The 11,297-nt window shown below is 58.4% G+C and overlaps 1 protein-coding gene across 1 annotated transcript in view; it reads right to left on the bottom strand.

Moving 5' to 3' along the window:
• The window catches only part of KIF19 (kinesin family member 19), a 28,716-nt gene that overhangs the window by 8,683 nt on the left and 8,736 nt on the right, over window positions 1-11,297 (bottom strand). The window contains exons 3-8 of the mRNA XM_011972174.1: window positions 5,194-5,304; window positions 4,462-4,549; window positions 4,017-4,153; window positions 2,841-2,966; window positions 2,239-2,433; window positions 672-818 (exon numbers count right to left, since the gene is read on the bottom strand). Of these exons, the coding sequence (XP_011827564.1) occupies window positions 672-818; window positions 2,239-2,433; window positions 2,841-2,966; window positions 4,017-4,153; window positions 4,462-4,549; window positions 5,194-5,304 (804 nt within the window). The remainder of the gene's footprint in view (window positions 1-671; window positions 819-2,238; window positions 2,434-2,840; window positions 2,967-4,016; window positions 4,154-4,461; window positions 4,550-5,193; window positions 5,305-11,297) is intronic.

The following is an 11,297-nucleotide window of genomic DNA, read 5'->3' as shown; positions in this document are numbered from 1 at the left end:
TGCAGTCATGACGGCAGCTGATGGCAATGTTAAGTAAGCGGTGACTCTGATATTAGACCAGGGAGGCCTCTGACTGGATCCTATTTCCAGCACTTACTAGTGTGAGCCCTTAGGAACATTACCTAACTGCATTGTGCCTCAGTTTGCTCATCTGCAAATGTAATCCCTCAAACTCATAGAGTTGTTGACAAGATCTAAGGAGCTAACAGAGTGAAGTACTGAATTCAAGAGTCCAGCCAGGAGTGGACACTCAGTGATGCTGCTATAATTTAAGGCCAAGGACACCCCTGCACAAAGGAGGCCACCCCCAAACAGCAGACCGGTGGGGCCATGAGGCTGACTGCCCACCTTCACCCCCAAATCTAGACGGCTCTGACCCACAGCCCTGGGTGGGGGTATCACGTGCTCCTCTCCCTTCCCGTTGCCCAGCCTTTGGTTAGGGGTTACCGGATAAAATATGGGATACCCAGTTCAATTTGAATTTCAGATACACAACTAATTTGTTTTAGTATAAGAATATCCCAAATATTGCATAGGACATATTTACACTAAAATAAATTTTGCTGTGTATCCTGAAGTTGGAATTTAGCTGGGTGCCCTGTATTTTCATTTGTTCAATCTGGCAGCCTCACCCTCGGTGCCCAGTGCCCAGGCCCAGCTGTGGCTGGTACCTTCAGGAGTCGGGTGAGCTTGCTGTCGCGATAGTTGATGTACTTGTTGGTACCCTTGTCGCTCAGGGCATTGATGCAGTTGCCCAGTGCCAGCAGTGAGCGGTTGATGTGGGCCCCCTCCTTCATGCGCTGCCCACGATTCTGTGTCTAGGGGGCGAGCAAAGGGCACAAGTATGGCCTGATGAGGCCGGGGACTGGGTTTCTCCCCAGCCACCCCATCGATGACCCGGTGATCCTGGGTAATAAACCCCCAAGGACCTTGTGGCCGTCCTCCTGCCAAGGCCATTGAGGGCATCGGAGAAGGTTAAGAGACCCGGAGGCCTCTGAACAAGAGTGATGGGCTGACAGCTTCTGAGGAGGGCTGAGATGGCCGGCTCTCCCCAGGGCAGGTGCCGTGGCACAGCCTGACACACAGTGCCATGGATGAGATGGGAGCGAGGTTGCTTTCCAGGCAGTCAGTTGGGAGCCAGCAGAACCACAGGCACTCCAGAGGGTGCTCCAGGGAGCAAGGAGGGAAGTACATGCACATGCATGCAGAATGTGCATGGTGGCGGAGGGCAGGTTCCTCTCCTTTTCTTGGGCCTGCAGGAGCATGTCAAAGCCGAGGAGGCCCTTCCTGCAGCTCCCCGTAGGAGGTGGCTCTGCCCAGCCTGGCGAAGCCGGGACCAGGTGGCTCCAGTGGCTGAAGGACACTCTCCTCCTAAGCCTCTCCTCTGTATGCCTTCCAGGAAGCCCCCTAGGCTTTACTGGATGGGAGGGGTGAGTTTCTTGAAACCGCCCCATTCAGATCCGACCCCACACGTTCAAACACGAAAGACTGTTCATTCTTTCTGGTGCTGTCATTCCCCTTGCACTTGTTCCAGTGCCAGCAATGGTGACATCACCCAGCCTCATTGCTCAGGTGACCATAAAACCCCCAAGATTGCCTGCTCAAGGGAGCCCAGACCTACACCAGCGGGGTGGTGCTGCCACCAAGGCTGCAGAGCCCAGCAAGCAGGGCTTCATGGGAGGGGACAAGGATGCTGCCACGAAGCCAAGCTTCATGAGAGGGGACAAAGATGCTGCCAGAAATGGGTGATGGGGACCTTCTCTTCGTGATGTGACTGGCTGGGTCGTCTCCCAGGATGTCCCAAGTCCCCCCCAGTCAGGGGATACTTGTCTCTCCCTGCCTCCAACTACTCCTTTGGGCCCATTCATTGTCTTCCCGGATCTCTCTCCTAGGGCAGCCGGTCTCCTTCTCTGGAGAAACCCCCATCCTCCTTCCCCTTCCCACAAGAGCCCCTTGGCTCTTCCTGGGATGCCCTACCCCATCCCCCCCCACCCTGCTCCTCTGGGACGTTCCTCACTTCCTTAATCCAGGGGTCTCCACTCATCCCCCCCACCTCATTGTAACATCCTCCCCGCTCCAACTCCTAGGAAGCTGAGATGCTGGCGTCCCTTTCCCCACCTCCCAAACTTTCTCCCCTGTTCCTGTGGTGCTGGCCTCGCATGGAAGTCACCGTCCCTGCCCTCCGCTCCTCCCTGGGTCAGCCCTCCCTCCTCTGCCCAGCCCAGGTTCCAGCCTCACCTGGGAGGCGCGCTCCGAGCCAGCCAGGTCGACCATGAACAGGCGGCCCTGCCGCACCTCCTGCAAGATGTTCTTGACCCGGCTGCGCTGGCGCACGGCCACCTGCAGCACCGCGTGGGAGCGGGAGGACGTCTGGTTGGCGGCCGTGGGCTCCTGGGTCCTCTGCCGGTTCCCCTTCATCAGCAGCTGCATGATCTGGGTGGGAGGGAGCAGAGGCAGCTCTTAGTGACTGCTGGAGATGCTCCAGCAGAGGAGCCCGAGGGGGCTGGCAGGGAGGGTCCTACTTCTGAGCGGTTGGGAAAGAGCAGGCTGGAATGGGCTGGGCTCTGTGCGCCGAGAGGCCTGGGGTGAGCTCGGCTCTCTGGAGGACAGGGTCTCTGGGTAAACAGAGAGGCAGTGTTGCCTGGTTACCCTCCCAGGGTCAGCGTGGTGGGGGCATTGGGGCAGGTGTGAGTCCCCTCCTTGCTGCCACTCAGGGTTCTGCCTGTCTGTCCCAGCCTCAGCTGAGTGGGCAGCAGCTCCCTGCTTCAGTCCCTGCCCCTTCTGCCCCTCAGGCAGTGAGCTTCCTCTCAGTGGCTCCTGGCTGACCATACAAAACTCGCCTCCTTGGCATTGATGGTGGAGACTTCGGTGATGCCGGCCACCTGGATCACCCCCTTGGAGTCCTCCCGCAGCTCCAGGTAGCCCAGGGAGGGGTTCAGCAGGTCCCGGATCATCTCATTGTAGATCTGATGCGACAGGTCGGGGAGGGATGGGGGAAGGGAGTCTAAGGGCAGGAGATCAAGGTCAAGGCCGAGTCCCCTTTCCTTTCGTGCAAGAAAGGGACAAGAGTTCACAGTTCCTGAGCCCAGGCTCCTCTCAGAAGAGCCCTGACTAGGAGGAAAGGCCCTGTCTTTCCTATGGGGTCAAGGGCTTCAGCATCCACAGGAAACATCGGGCTGCTGGAGCCATGGTTACAGGAGGCTTCAAAACCAAGGATCACTCCTTTCCAGACAGGGTGGGCACCGGGCAGCGCCCTGAGTTTGAATCCCCACCCCCTCACTTACTGTGTGACATTGACCTAGTTGCATGGGGACCTGACCAATGACCAGAACCCCCTTCCCCCACCCGGTGAGGAGCCCTGTTCATTGCTAGGCAACCCCTGTGCTCTTTCTGGGGGCACCCCCACCCCATAAAGCGAGTCTTGCTGGCTGAATCAACACCTTGTTGGCCAGCAGCTGCTGGTGCTCTGCCTCACTGCCTTCTTAAGATGTCACCCAGGAGATTATCAGCTCCCGGAGGAGCCAGACGAAGTCCAGCCTCCCACCTCTTCTGGACTCTGTGTGTTTCCCCAGCCCCTGATATCCCATCACTGTCTGGTGATAGTACTCCCACGGGGTGAGCACCAGGAGGCTGTGGCTGGGTGGCAAAGGCCCATAGGTTCCAGCCTGTATGTGTATGTTCAGTTTTCACTGTACCCACACACACAGAGTGGCTGGAGGCAGCCTGGCAGGGCAGACAGGGTCTGCTCTAAGGAATGGGCCCGTGAGGATGGTGAGGTGGTGAGCCTGGCACAGAGCAGAAGCTGCAGGGTCTGGAGTTTGAATCCCCACCCCCTCGCTTACTGTGTGACATTGGTCTAGTTGCCTAACCTCTCTGATGAGCCTGCAATGTTTATAAAGTGGAGCTCACAATAGGCATGTGGGAGGGCAGCAGTGATGAGCGCCTTGGGAAGCTGCCCAGTGACCAGCCCCAGGGAGGTGGGCCAGCCCCATATGAGCCTAGGCCGGGGGACTTACCTCCAGGTAGGACATGGAGACCTCATACTCCATGTCGTTGCTGGTCTCCTCGATGGCACGGAAGAGGTCATTGAGGGTCCGAACGTAAATGCCGGGCTCCTGGTCTGTGCCCAGCATGGTGTAGGTTTTCCCACAGCCTGGGGGCAGAACAAGGCGGAGGGTGACCAGGGTGGAGTCGGGAGGGAGGCCTTACTGGGCAGGCACTCCTGGAAGCCGGGGTTTGTCCTCAAGACTGGGCCCTCTCAGATGGCCAGGGAGGTGGTGGGGAGCAGGGCGGATGATGCCCCTGGCTCGGGATGGGGCTTCTGGGGCTGGAGGGCCCCGGGTGAGATTTGGAGCGACCACATCCTTGATTCCTGTCCCAGCTGGGGTCGGACTAGTTGGAGGGTGACAGGGATTACAGGAGCACTGCAGTCCTCGCCCACAGTCTGGGCGTTCCCCTCACCTGTGGGGCCATAGGCAAAGACAGTGGCATTGTAGCCTGAGATGACGCCTTCGATGAGGCTCTTGGTGGTGGCCTGATACACCATCTCCTGTGAGGAAGGAAGCCTGTCAGGGGCCGGGACACAGGCGGGGCACAGCACAGGCACCCACTGGCTTGTCCTGACCTCTGATAGGAGAAGTTTCTGTCCCTGGAGCCCCAGCCCCAAGGTGAGTGGGGGTGGGGGGTGGGGTGGGAGAGGGAATGTCTCTGCTTACACTCACGGTGGGGGACGCCAGACTGAAAGAGAGCCCAGGACACCTGAGACGCCTCCCTGCACAGCTGCCTCTTGGCCCCCAGCCCTGAGGATGCATCACATCTGCTCCTGGAAGCATCCCACAGATGGGCAAGATGGGGGTCCCCGAGGAGGGTGTCAGCTTCGCCGAACCCACCCTCTGTCCCTGTGCTCGCACCAGATGGCCTTCAAGCTCCTTTTCCAGCTCAGTAGGAGCCAAGCGAGGTGTACTGTGTAGGGTGGTGTCTGAGTGCCAATGCCAGTGCATCTGTGCAAGAGGCCGGGTATGTGGACCTTGTGTGCATGAGAACCTTCCTGAATGGGGAGGGCTCAAGGAACAGAGGGTGAGCAGGTGGAGTGGAGGCTGAGGTTCAAAGGCAGGGACCCTGGAGGGCCCCTCCTGAGTGGGGCTAAGGGTGGGGAGGGGCTCCTGCATGTCTCCAGCCCAGGCCCTCCCTCACCTGGGTGGCAGTGAAGTCAAAGGCCACGTCGAACAGGTAGGACTTCTCCCGGGAGCGATGTGCTCGCAGGATGTCGTCGGGATCCTCCATTGGGTCCATGAGAACCACCATCTGCAAAGGTCCCCAGAGAGAGGCCCACGGTCACCTGGGATCCCCGGGTCCCCATGAGGTCAACCCTCAGGGATTAACAGTTAACCCCTTTGTCAATCAGAGTCAACAAAGCCCCTCTGGGCTCTGACCCTAGCCCAGGACGTGGGCAAGGGATGGGAGGGGCCAAGGCCGGAGTCCAGGTCCCAGGTCCCACTGGAGGTAGGTGTCAGAGCCACAACCCATTCCTGTCCTCTTCAGCTTTCCTATGTCGGGTCAGGCTCGCCATCACCTGACCTTGGATGCCCAAAGGGGACATCTTCCTGACAACAAGCAATTACCCCTGCAAGGCCGGTGCAGCCCTAGGGGAGCAGAGCACACACAGGTGATGCCCAGGTTACCACGAGCCCAGACCCTGGGGGCCTGCCCCTCACTGCACCAACCCCCACGCTGCCTCTGCCAAAGAGGAGCAACAGCAGAATGGAGAGCATCTGTCAGGGTTCATTTTGTGTCAGGACCTGTTGCAAGCACCCACACATGCAGTGTCTTTTATTTATTTATTTTTAAGACGGAGTCTTGCTCGTTGTCTAGGCTGGAGTGCAGTGGCGTAATCTCGGCTTACTGCAACCTCCACCTCCTGGGTTCAGCGATTCTCCTGCCACAGCCTCCCGAGTACCTGGGACTACAGGCACATGCCACCTGTATTTTTAGTAGAGATGGGGTTTCTCCATGTTGGCCAGGCTGGTCTCAAACTCCTGACCCCAAAATCCACCTGCCTTGGCCTTCCAAAGTGCTGGGATTACACAAAGTGCCTGGCCTCACACAGTCTCTTTTAACCCCAGCCATGACCCCAGGCTAAGGCCAGCTATGACTCCCACCTTACAGATGAGGAAATCAGGGTCCAAAGGAGTCACACCCCCCAGGTCATCATACATCAGCAAGGGGAGACCCAGGGTGCCAACCAGGCTCTGAGTTCAAAGTCCACTGACTCCTATCCACCTCCTACAGCCCTGCCTGCCCTGCCTCACCCCTTCAGAGCAGACCCTGGGGTAGGGCAAAGAGTTGCAGGCAGCTGGATGAGGGGCGAGGTCAGCACACTGGGCTTAGGAAGCTCCGCTTGCGACTGAGAGGGGTGAGGGAACTGCACCAGTGGCCCTTTGCAGCTTTGAGCCTGAGCTGGGAGTGGAAGGGAGGCAGAGGGGCTTGGGCTGGCAGCCAGGACAGGGCATGGGTGGGCCAATCCCAGCTGGGGCTCCCCTCCCTGCAGGGTAGGAGTGGCAGCACTGTGTGTGTGTGTGTGTGTGTGTGTGTGCGCGTGTGCACACCTCCTGGCATGTGTGTTGAGACACAGAAGGGTCCTGGCCGGGTTCTTCCCCTCCTCCAAGGGTGACTGAGGGACCCATTTTCCACTCTGACCCCGCCTCTGCCCCTGTGCCCTTGGTGTGTGCTGAGCCTTGTCCCGAGCTCTGTGCAGAGATGCAGAGGAAGGAGGCTGCATCCTTGCTGGGGGCCCTAGTCTAGGGTAGGTGTAGGGACAGAGTCAATGCCAGACTCGTGGAAATAACAGGAGACATTCAAAGATGCGTGGGAGGGCTTGAGTTTGGAGGATTTAGGATGAGGGGAGCAGGGGCAGCAGAGGAGAATCAGGGCAGGCGCTGAGGCCCTTGTGACCTCTTATTGGCGGTCGGGCCTGGGTGTAACCTGCTGAGCCTCCGTCTCCTCCTCTGTCAGATGGGACAGCAGCCTGATCCACCTGCAGGGCTGGGAAGACCCTGAAACAACGTGTAACGTGCTTGGGCACAGGGCCGGGCATGTGCCGAGAGCTCAACAGTCTTTGTTCAAGGGGCTGTTAAGAGGGCGGGGGGGGAGACTGAGAGTGGCCACCTGCTTCCCGCACCCATGACTCTGCCATCAAGTCGAGGCCCACAACCCCACCCTCACCATGGAGAAGGTCACTGGGATTCCATGGGCCCTGCACCTGCCTGAGGTCCCTTTGGACCATAGTCCCTGTCCTTCTCATGCACCACCCCCAACCACTGCACCGTGGAGGTGCTCCTGAGAAGCAGCTGGCGCCTCTAAATGCTGCTTTGTGCCTGGGGATGCCTGGGCTCCCTGGGGTCCTGGCTCGTGCCAGCCAGGGGAAAACGAGCCACCACTGTGCTCTTCATGAGAAGGGAGGACGCTCCCTGGGGCCACGGGTGCTGAACGGCGTGCATGACGGCAGCCTCAGCCAGCATGGGCGTCTCATGGGTCCCCTCTTTCAGTGGGAGGGAAGGGGGCGAGGGAGGTAGGGCATGGGCAGCCTTCATTCCCAGCCCCCACCTCCCAGCACAGAATCACCGTGATCATCATGACTGAACCCTTCGACTTGAGTCATCATGATGATGATTCTCAGATGGGGAAGTTGAGGCACAAAGTCATGTTGCTAGGAAATGGCAGAGCCAGGACTGGGGCCTGGCAGTCTGGGTCCTGGCTGGCACTCTGCCTACCCTCCTAAACCACCTCTTACGCACACACTTCCACCCCTACTCCCACGGGGGGCCTTGTGGGGTGGGGTAGGTAGGGGAGTTCCCACCCTATTCCTCAGTAGTTCCTGTAATTCCAGGACGTCCCAACACCCACAGTGTGCATTAGCCTGACCTAACTCATAACTGGGGATAAGATACTATCCAAGGAGCTAAACTGAGTCCTAACAGTGGGCAGGGCACTGAGGAGGGTGGGCTGTTATAGGGGTGCCCCATGGAAGCAGAGACAGGGGCTATTCTCCCTTCCTGGGTCAGCAGGGGAGCCAGGGCTGGTGACAGTCCCAAAAAGGGCTTGGGAACAGACAAGGTATGAGAGGTGGCCGCTCAGGGTGAGGAGAGGTGGTGAGGAGGCAGCAGGCAGCAGAGCTGTGAGGACAGCTGGGCTCCGTGGATCCAGGAGGTCCTCGTAGGTCCCTCTGGGTCCACCCAGATCAAGCTCATGGATTTAGGACGCCCAGTCCCAGGAGGATGACAGCCCTGGGGCTCCCACCAGACTCCCGCAGCATTCTACGTGTGCCCTGGGTCAAACCCCCTTCCCGCACCACCTGGACTCCTAGCGTAGGTTCATACCTGTGCTCACTGCATCGAAACTAACCTATCACCGTCAGGTATCCGGCAAGGCCCCTTCTGGGATTCTCAGTGGAGGCAGGAGAGGGAGGCGGCTTTCCAGGAGGCCTGACCCTGGCAGCCTCATGTGGAACTCTTTCCCAATCAGATGGGATTCCAGGTCAGCCAGCTACAGGAGAGGGCTCTAGATAGGATGGACCAGGGCGCTTTGTGCGGGGAAAAGAATGAGACCACTCACTCAGGCTCCCTGCCAGCTGGCCAAAAGCTAGGTGGTCACAGTGAGCCTCTTCCAGGATCTGGACCCTGTCCCAGGCCCCAAAGCTAGCAGCATGAGCCCTGCTCTGGTGTCAGACCCGATTGAAGGTAAAACCTGGCTCCGAGTTCCCCAGTACAGGTTCCTATGGGACGCAACCAGAACCCAACCAGCTGCTCCCACTCTTATCTCAATGCCAGCGGTCCTGTGGACACAGGCAGGACCAGTGGCCTGAGGAGCACCCCCTGGGAGAGGGGCCTTCAGTGCTAGGGAGGGTGAGTGGCATGCACCAATGCCCATCCCACCCGTGACCTTCAGACAACCTCCAGACACTGCCAAGTTCACGGTGTCCTGGGCATTTGGTTCCTTTAGCTAACCAGGCTCCTGTAGTACAGTCAGCACAGCTGCCACGATCCCCGCTTAAAGAGGGCTTTGTCTGGGTTCCATCTGTCTGCGCTCCAACCCCCGCCCCACCCTCGAGAGCATCACCCTATTCCTGTCCCCTCTAGCACACAATGGAGCCCTTGTGCCCCTCCACCAGGTGAGCTGGAGCTGAGCTGGGGAGGGGGTGGGGACAGGTGCTCTGAGCTGCCAGGGAGACCAGCACAGGGTGTTCAGGCCAGGTCAACACACTTGCTGAGCAAGGTTTCAGGGAGAGACTGCAAAGGGAGCCCAGGTTTCCTGCCTTCCGACACTCAAGGATCATTTCAATAACCAGGAGAGTGCGGGAGTACAGGGAGGCACCTAATCCCACCCCTAGAGGAAGACTTCCTGGAAGAGATGGCACTAGTATTGAGTCCTAAAGAATGAGAGATGTGGAACGGAGAGAGAATTTTGGACAATTACATGAGCAAGGCAAAGAAGCGATGGGCAGGCTGTGGCACTGGTTCTCAGCTCAGATCACTGGGGTTTCTTGTGAGAACACAGGGTCAGGAGGAGAGGGCCGGAGCTTCACCTTCCATCCTCCATGCCAGGGATCTGCACTGCACAGACCCAAGAACTGATGTGTGCATCCACAGAGGCCAGCACACGGGTACCTCACCCACCCAGGCACCCCCCACCCCCATGAGCACACGCAGTCCCCACTCAGGGAGGCTCCTCTACATCCTCTGAGCCTCCCTCTAAAGGCTCCCCTGGTTGGCACACAGCAGATGTCCAAGGGACGTGTGCTGAATAAAGCTGCCATTTATGGGGAGTGGTGATTGTGCCAGGCACGGTGCCAATGGCTTGGCGTGTGTTTTCCCTGACAGCTTAAGAGTGGGCACTCTTGCCAGATGTGGTGGCTCATGCCTGTAATCCCAGAACTTTGGGAGGCTGAAGTGGGTGTATCACTTAAGGTCAGGAGTTCGAGACCAGCCTGGCCAACATGGCAAAACCCCGTCTCTACTAAAAGTACAAGAATTAGCTGGGCGTGGTGGCGGGCGCCTGTAGTCCCAGCTACTTGGGAGGCTGAGGCATGAGAATCGCTTGAACCCGGGAGGCAGAGGTTGCAGTGAGCTGAGATCATGCCACTGCACTCCAGCCTGGGCCAGGGAGTGAGACTGTGTCCATAAATAAATAAATAAATAAATAGCCAAGGAGAGAGGCCTGGAGCAAACCCTTCCCTGCTGCCATATGGGCTGTGGACTTCCGCCTCCAGAACTGTGAGACAGTAGGTGGCTGTGGTTGAAACCACCCAGTGCATGGCACTTTGCTACAGCAGCTTGCAAACTAATATGACATCCAAGGCAGGCTCACCTGCCATAGGGAGCTGAGTGTTGCCACACCCCAGGTGGGGCTTCTGCCAGCCCCTCCCCCAGCCTTAAGCAGGTGGGCTGAGCGTGGGCATTCTCTCTCACGGCCTCCCGGGGAATGCATTCTCATGCTCGCCGCACACGGGGCACCTGTCTCTGGGAGGTTTCAATGGGAACTTTGCTCACATGGGAGGCGGGCAGCTTCATGCCAGAGCTCTGCCCCTCCAAGCCCATCTGCCGCTGCAGCTCCAGGCTTCCAACTCAGCAGAGGCTGTGGCTTGAGACTCCACCTCCGTGGCCTCCTCTCCCAGCCCTGCTCTTAGTTCAATGCAGATTTTGACCTTTCCAGAGTTCCAGATGGAGTCGGAGTCTTTGAGCCTGGAAACTCAAGATCCTGTAGGGAAGTGGGGCACTCAGGCCAGGGAGAGGAGGTCTCATCCATAAGCTGCGTCCCCATCAGGGGACCAGGCTCATCCCAAGCATCTCCTAGGTGAGAAATACTTTGCACATAGCATGCCACACTACTGAGCTGCAGCTGCATTTATCAGCTTTGCAGTTTTAACAGGATTCTTCCTGGCCCTCAAATGGCCGAGCACGGACCAGGCTTTCTCAGGCTTGGCACTGTTGACATTTTGGGCTGGATCATTCTTTGCTGTGGGGGCAGTTCTGTGCATTGTAGAATGTTGAGCAGCATCCCTGGCCGCTACCCACTAGATGCCAGTCGCACCCTTCCCCCTGGTTGTGACACTGCCAAATGTTCCTGGGGGCAAAATCGCCCCGGTTCAGAACCACTGACTTAGATCATTCCTCCTGCAGCCTCCAAGGCTAACGGCAAAAATCTCCGAGGGAGGGGGTGCCACCAATGAGGCTCAGTTTGACATTGCTGTGTGACTTTTAGGAAGCTCCAACACTTCTCTGGGCCTCAAGTTTTTCCCGGTT

Source organism: Mandrillus leucophaeus, unplaced genomic scaffold (genome assembly GCF_000951045.1).
Source record: "Mandrillus leucophaeus isolate KB7577 unplaced genomic scaffold, Mleu.le_1.0 Scaffold1, whole genome shotgun sequence".
NCBI classification, from domain to species: Eukaryota; Metazoa; Chordata; class Mammalia; order Primates; family Cercopithecidae; genus Mandrillus; species Mandrillus leucophaeus.
The sequence above is the reverse complement of the archived record's forward strand: the minus strand, read 5'-3'. Positions and strand labels throughout refer to the sequence as shown.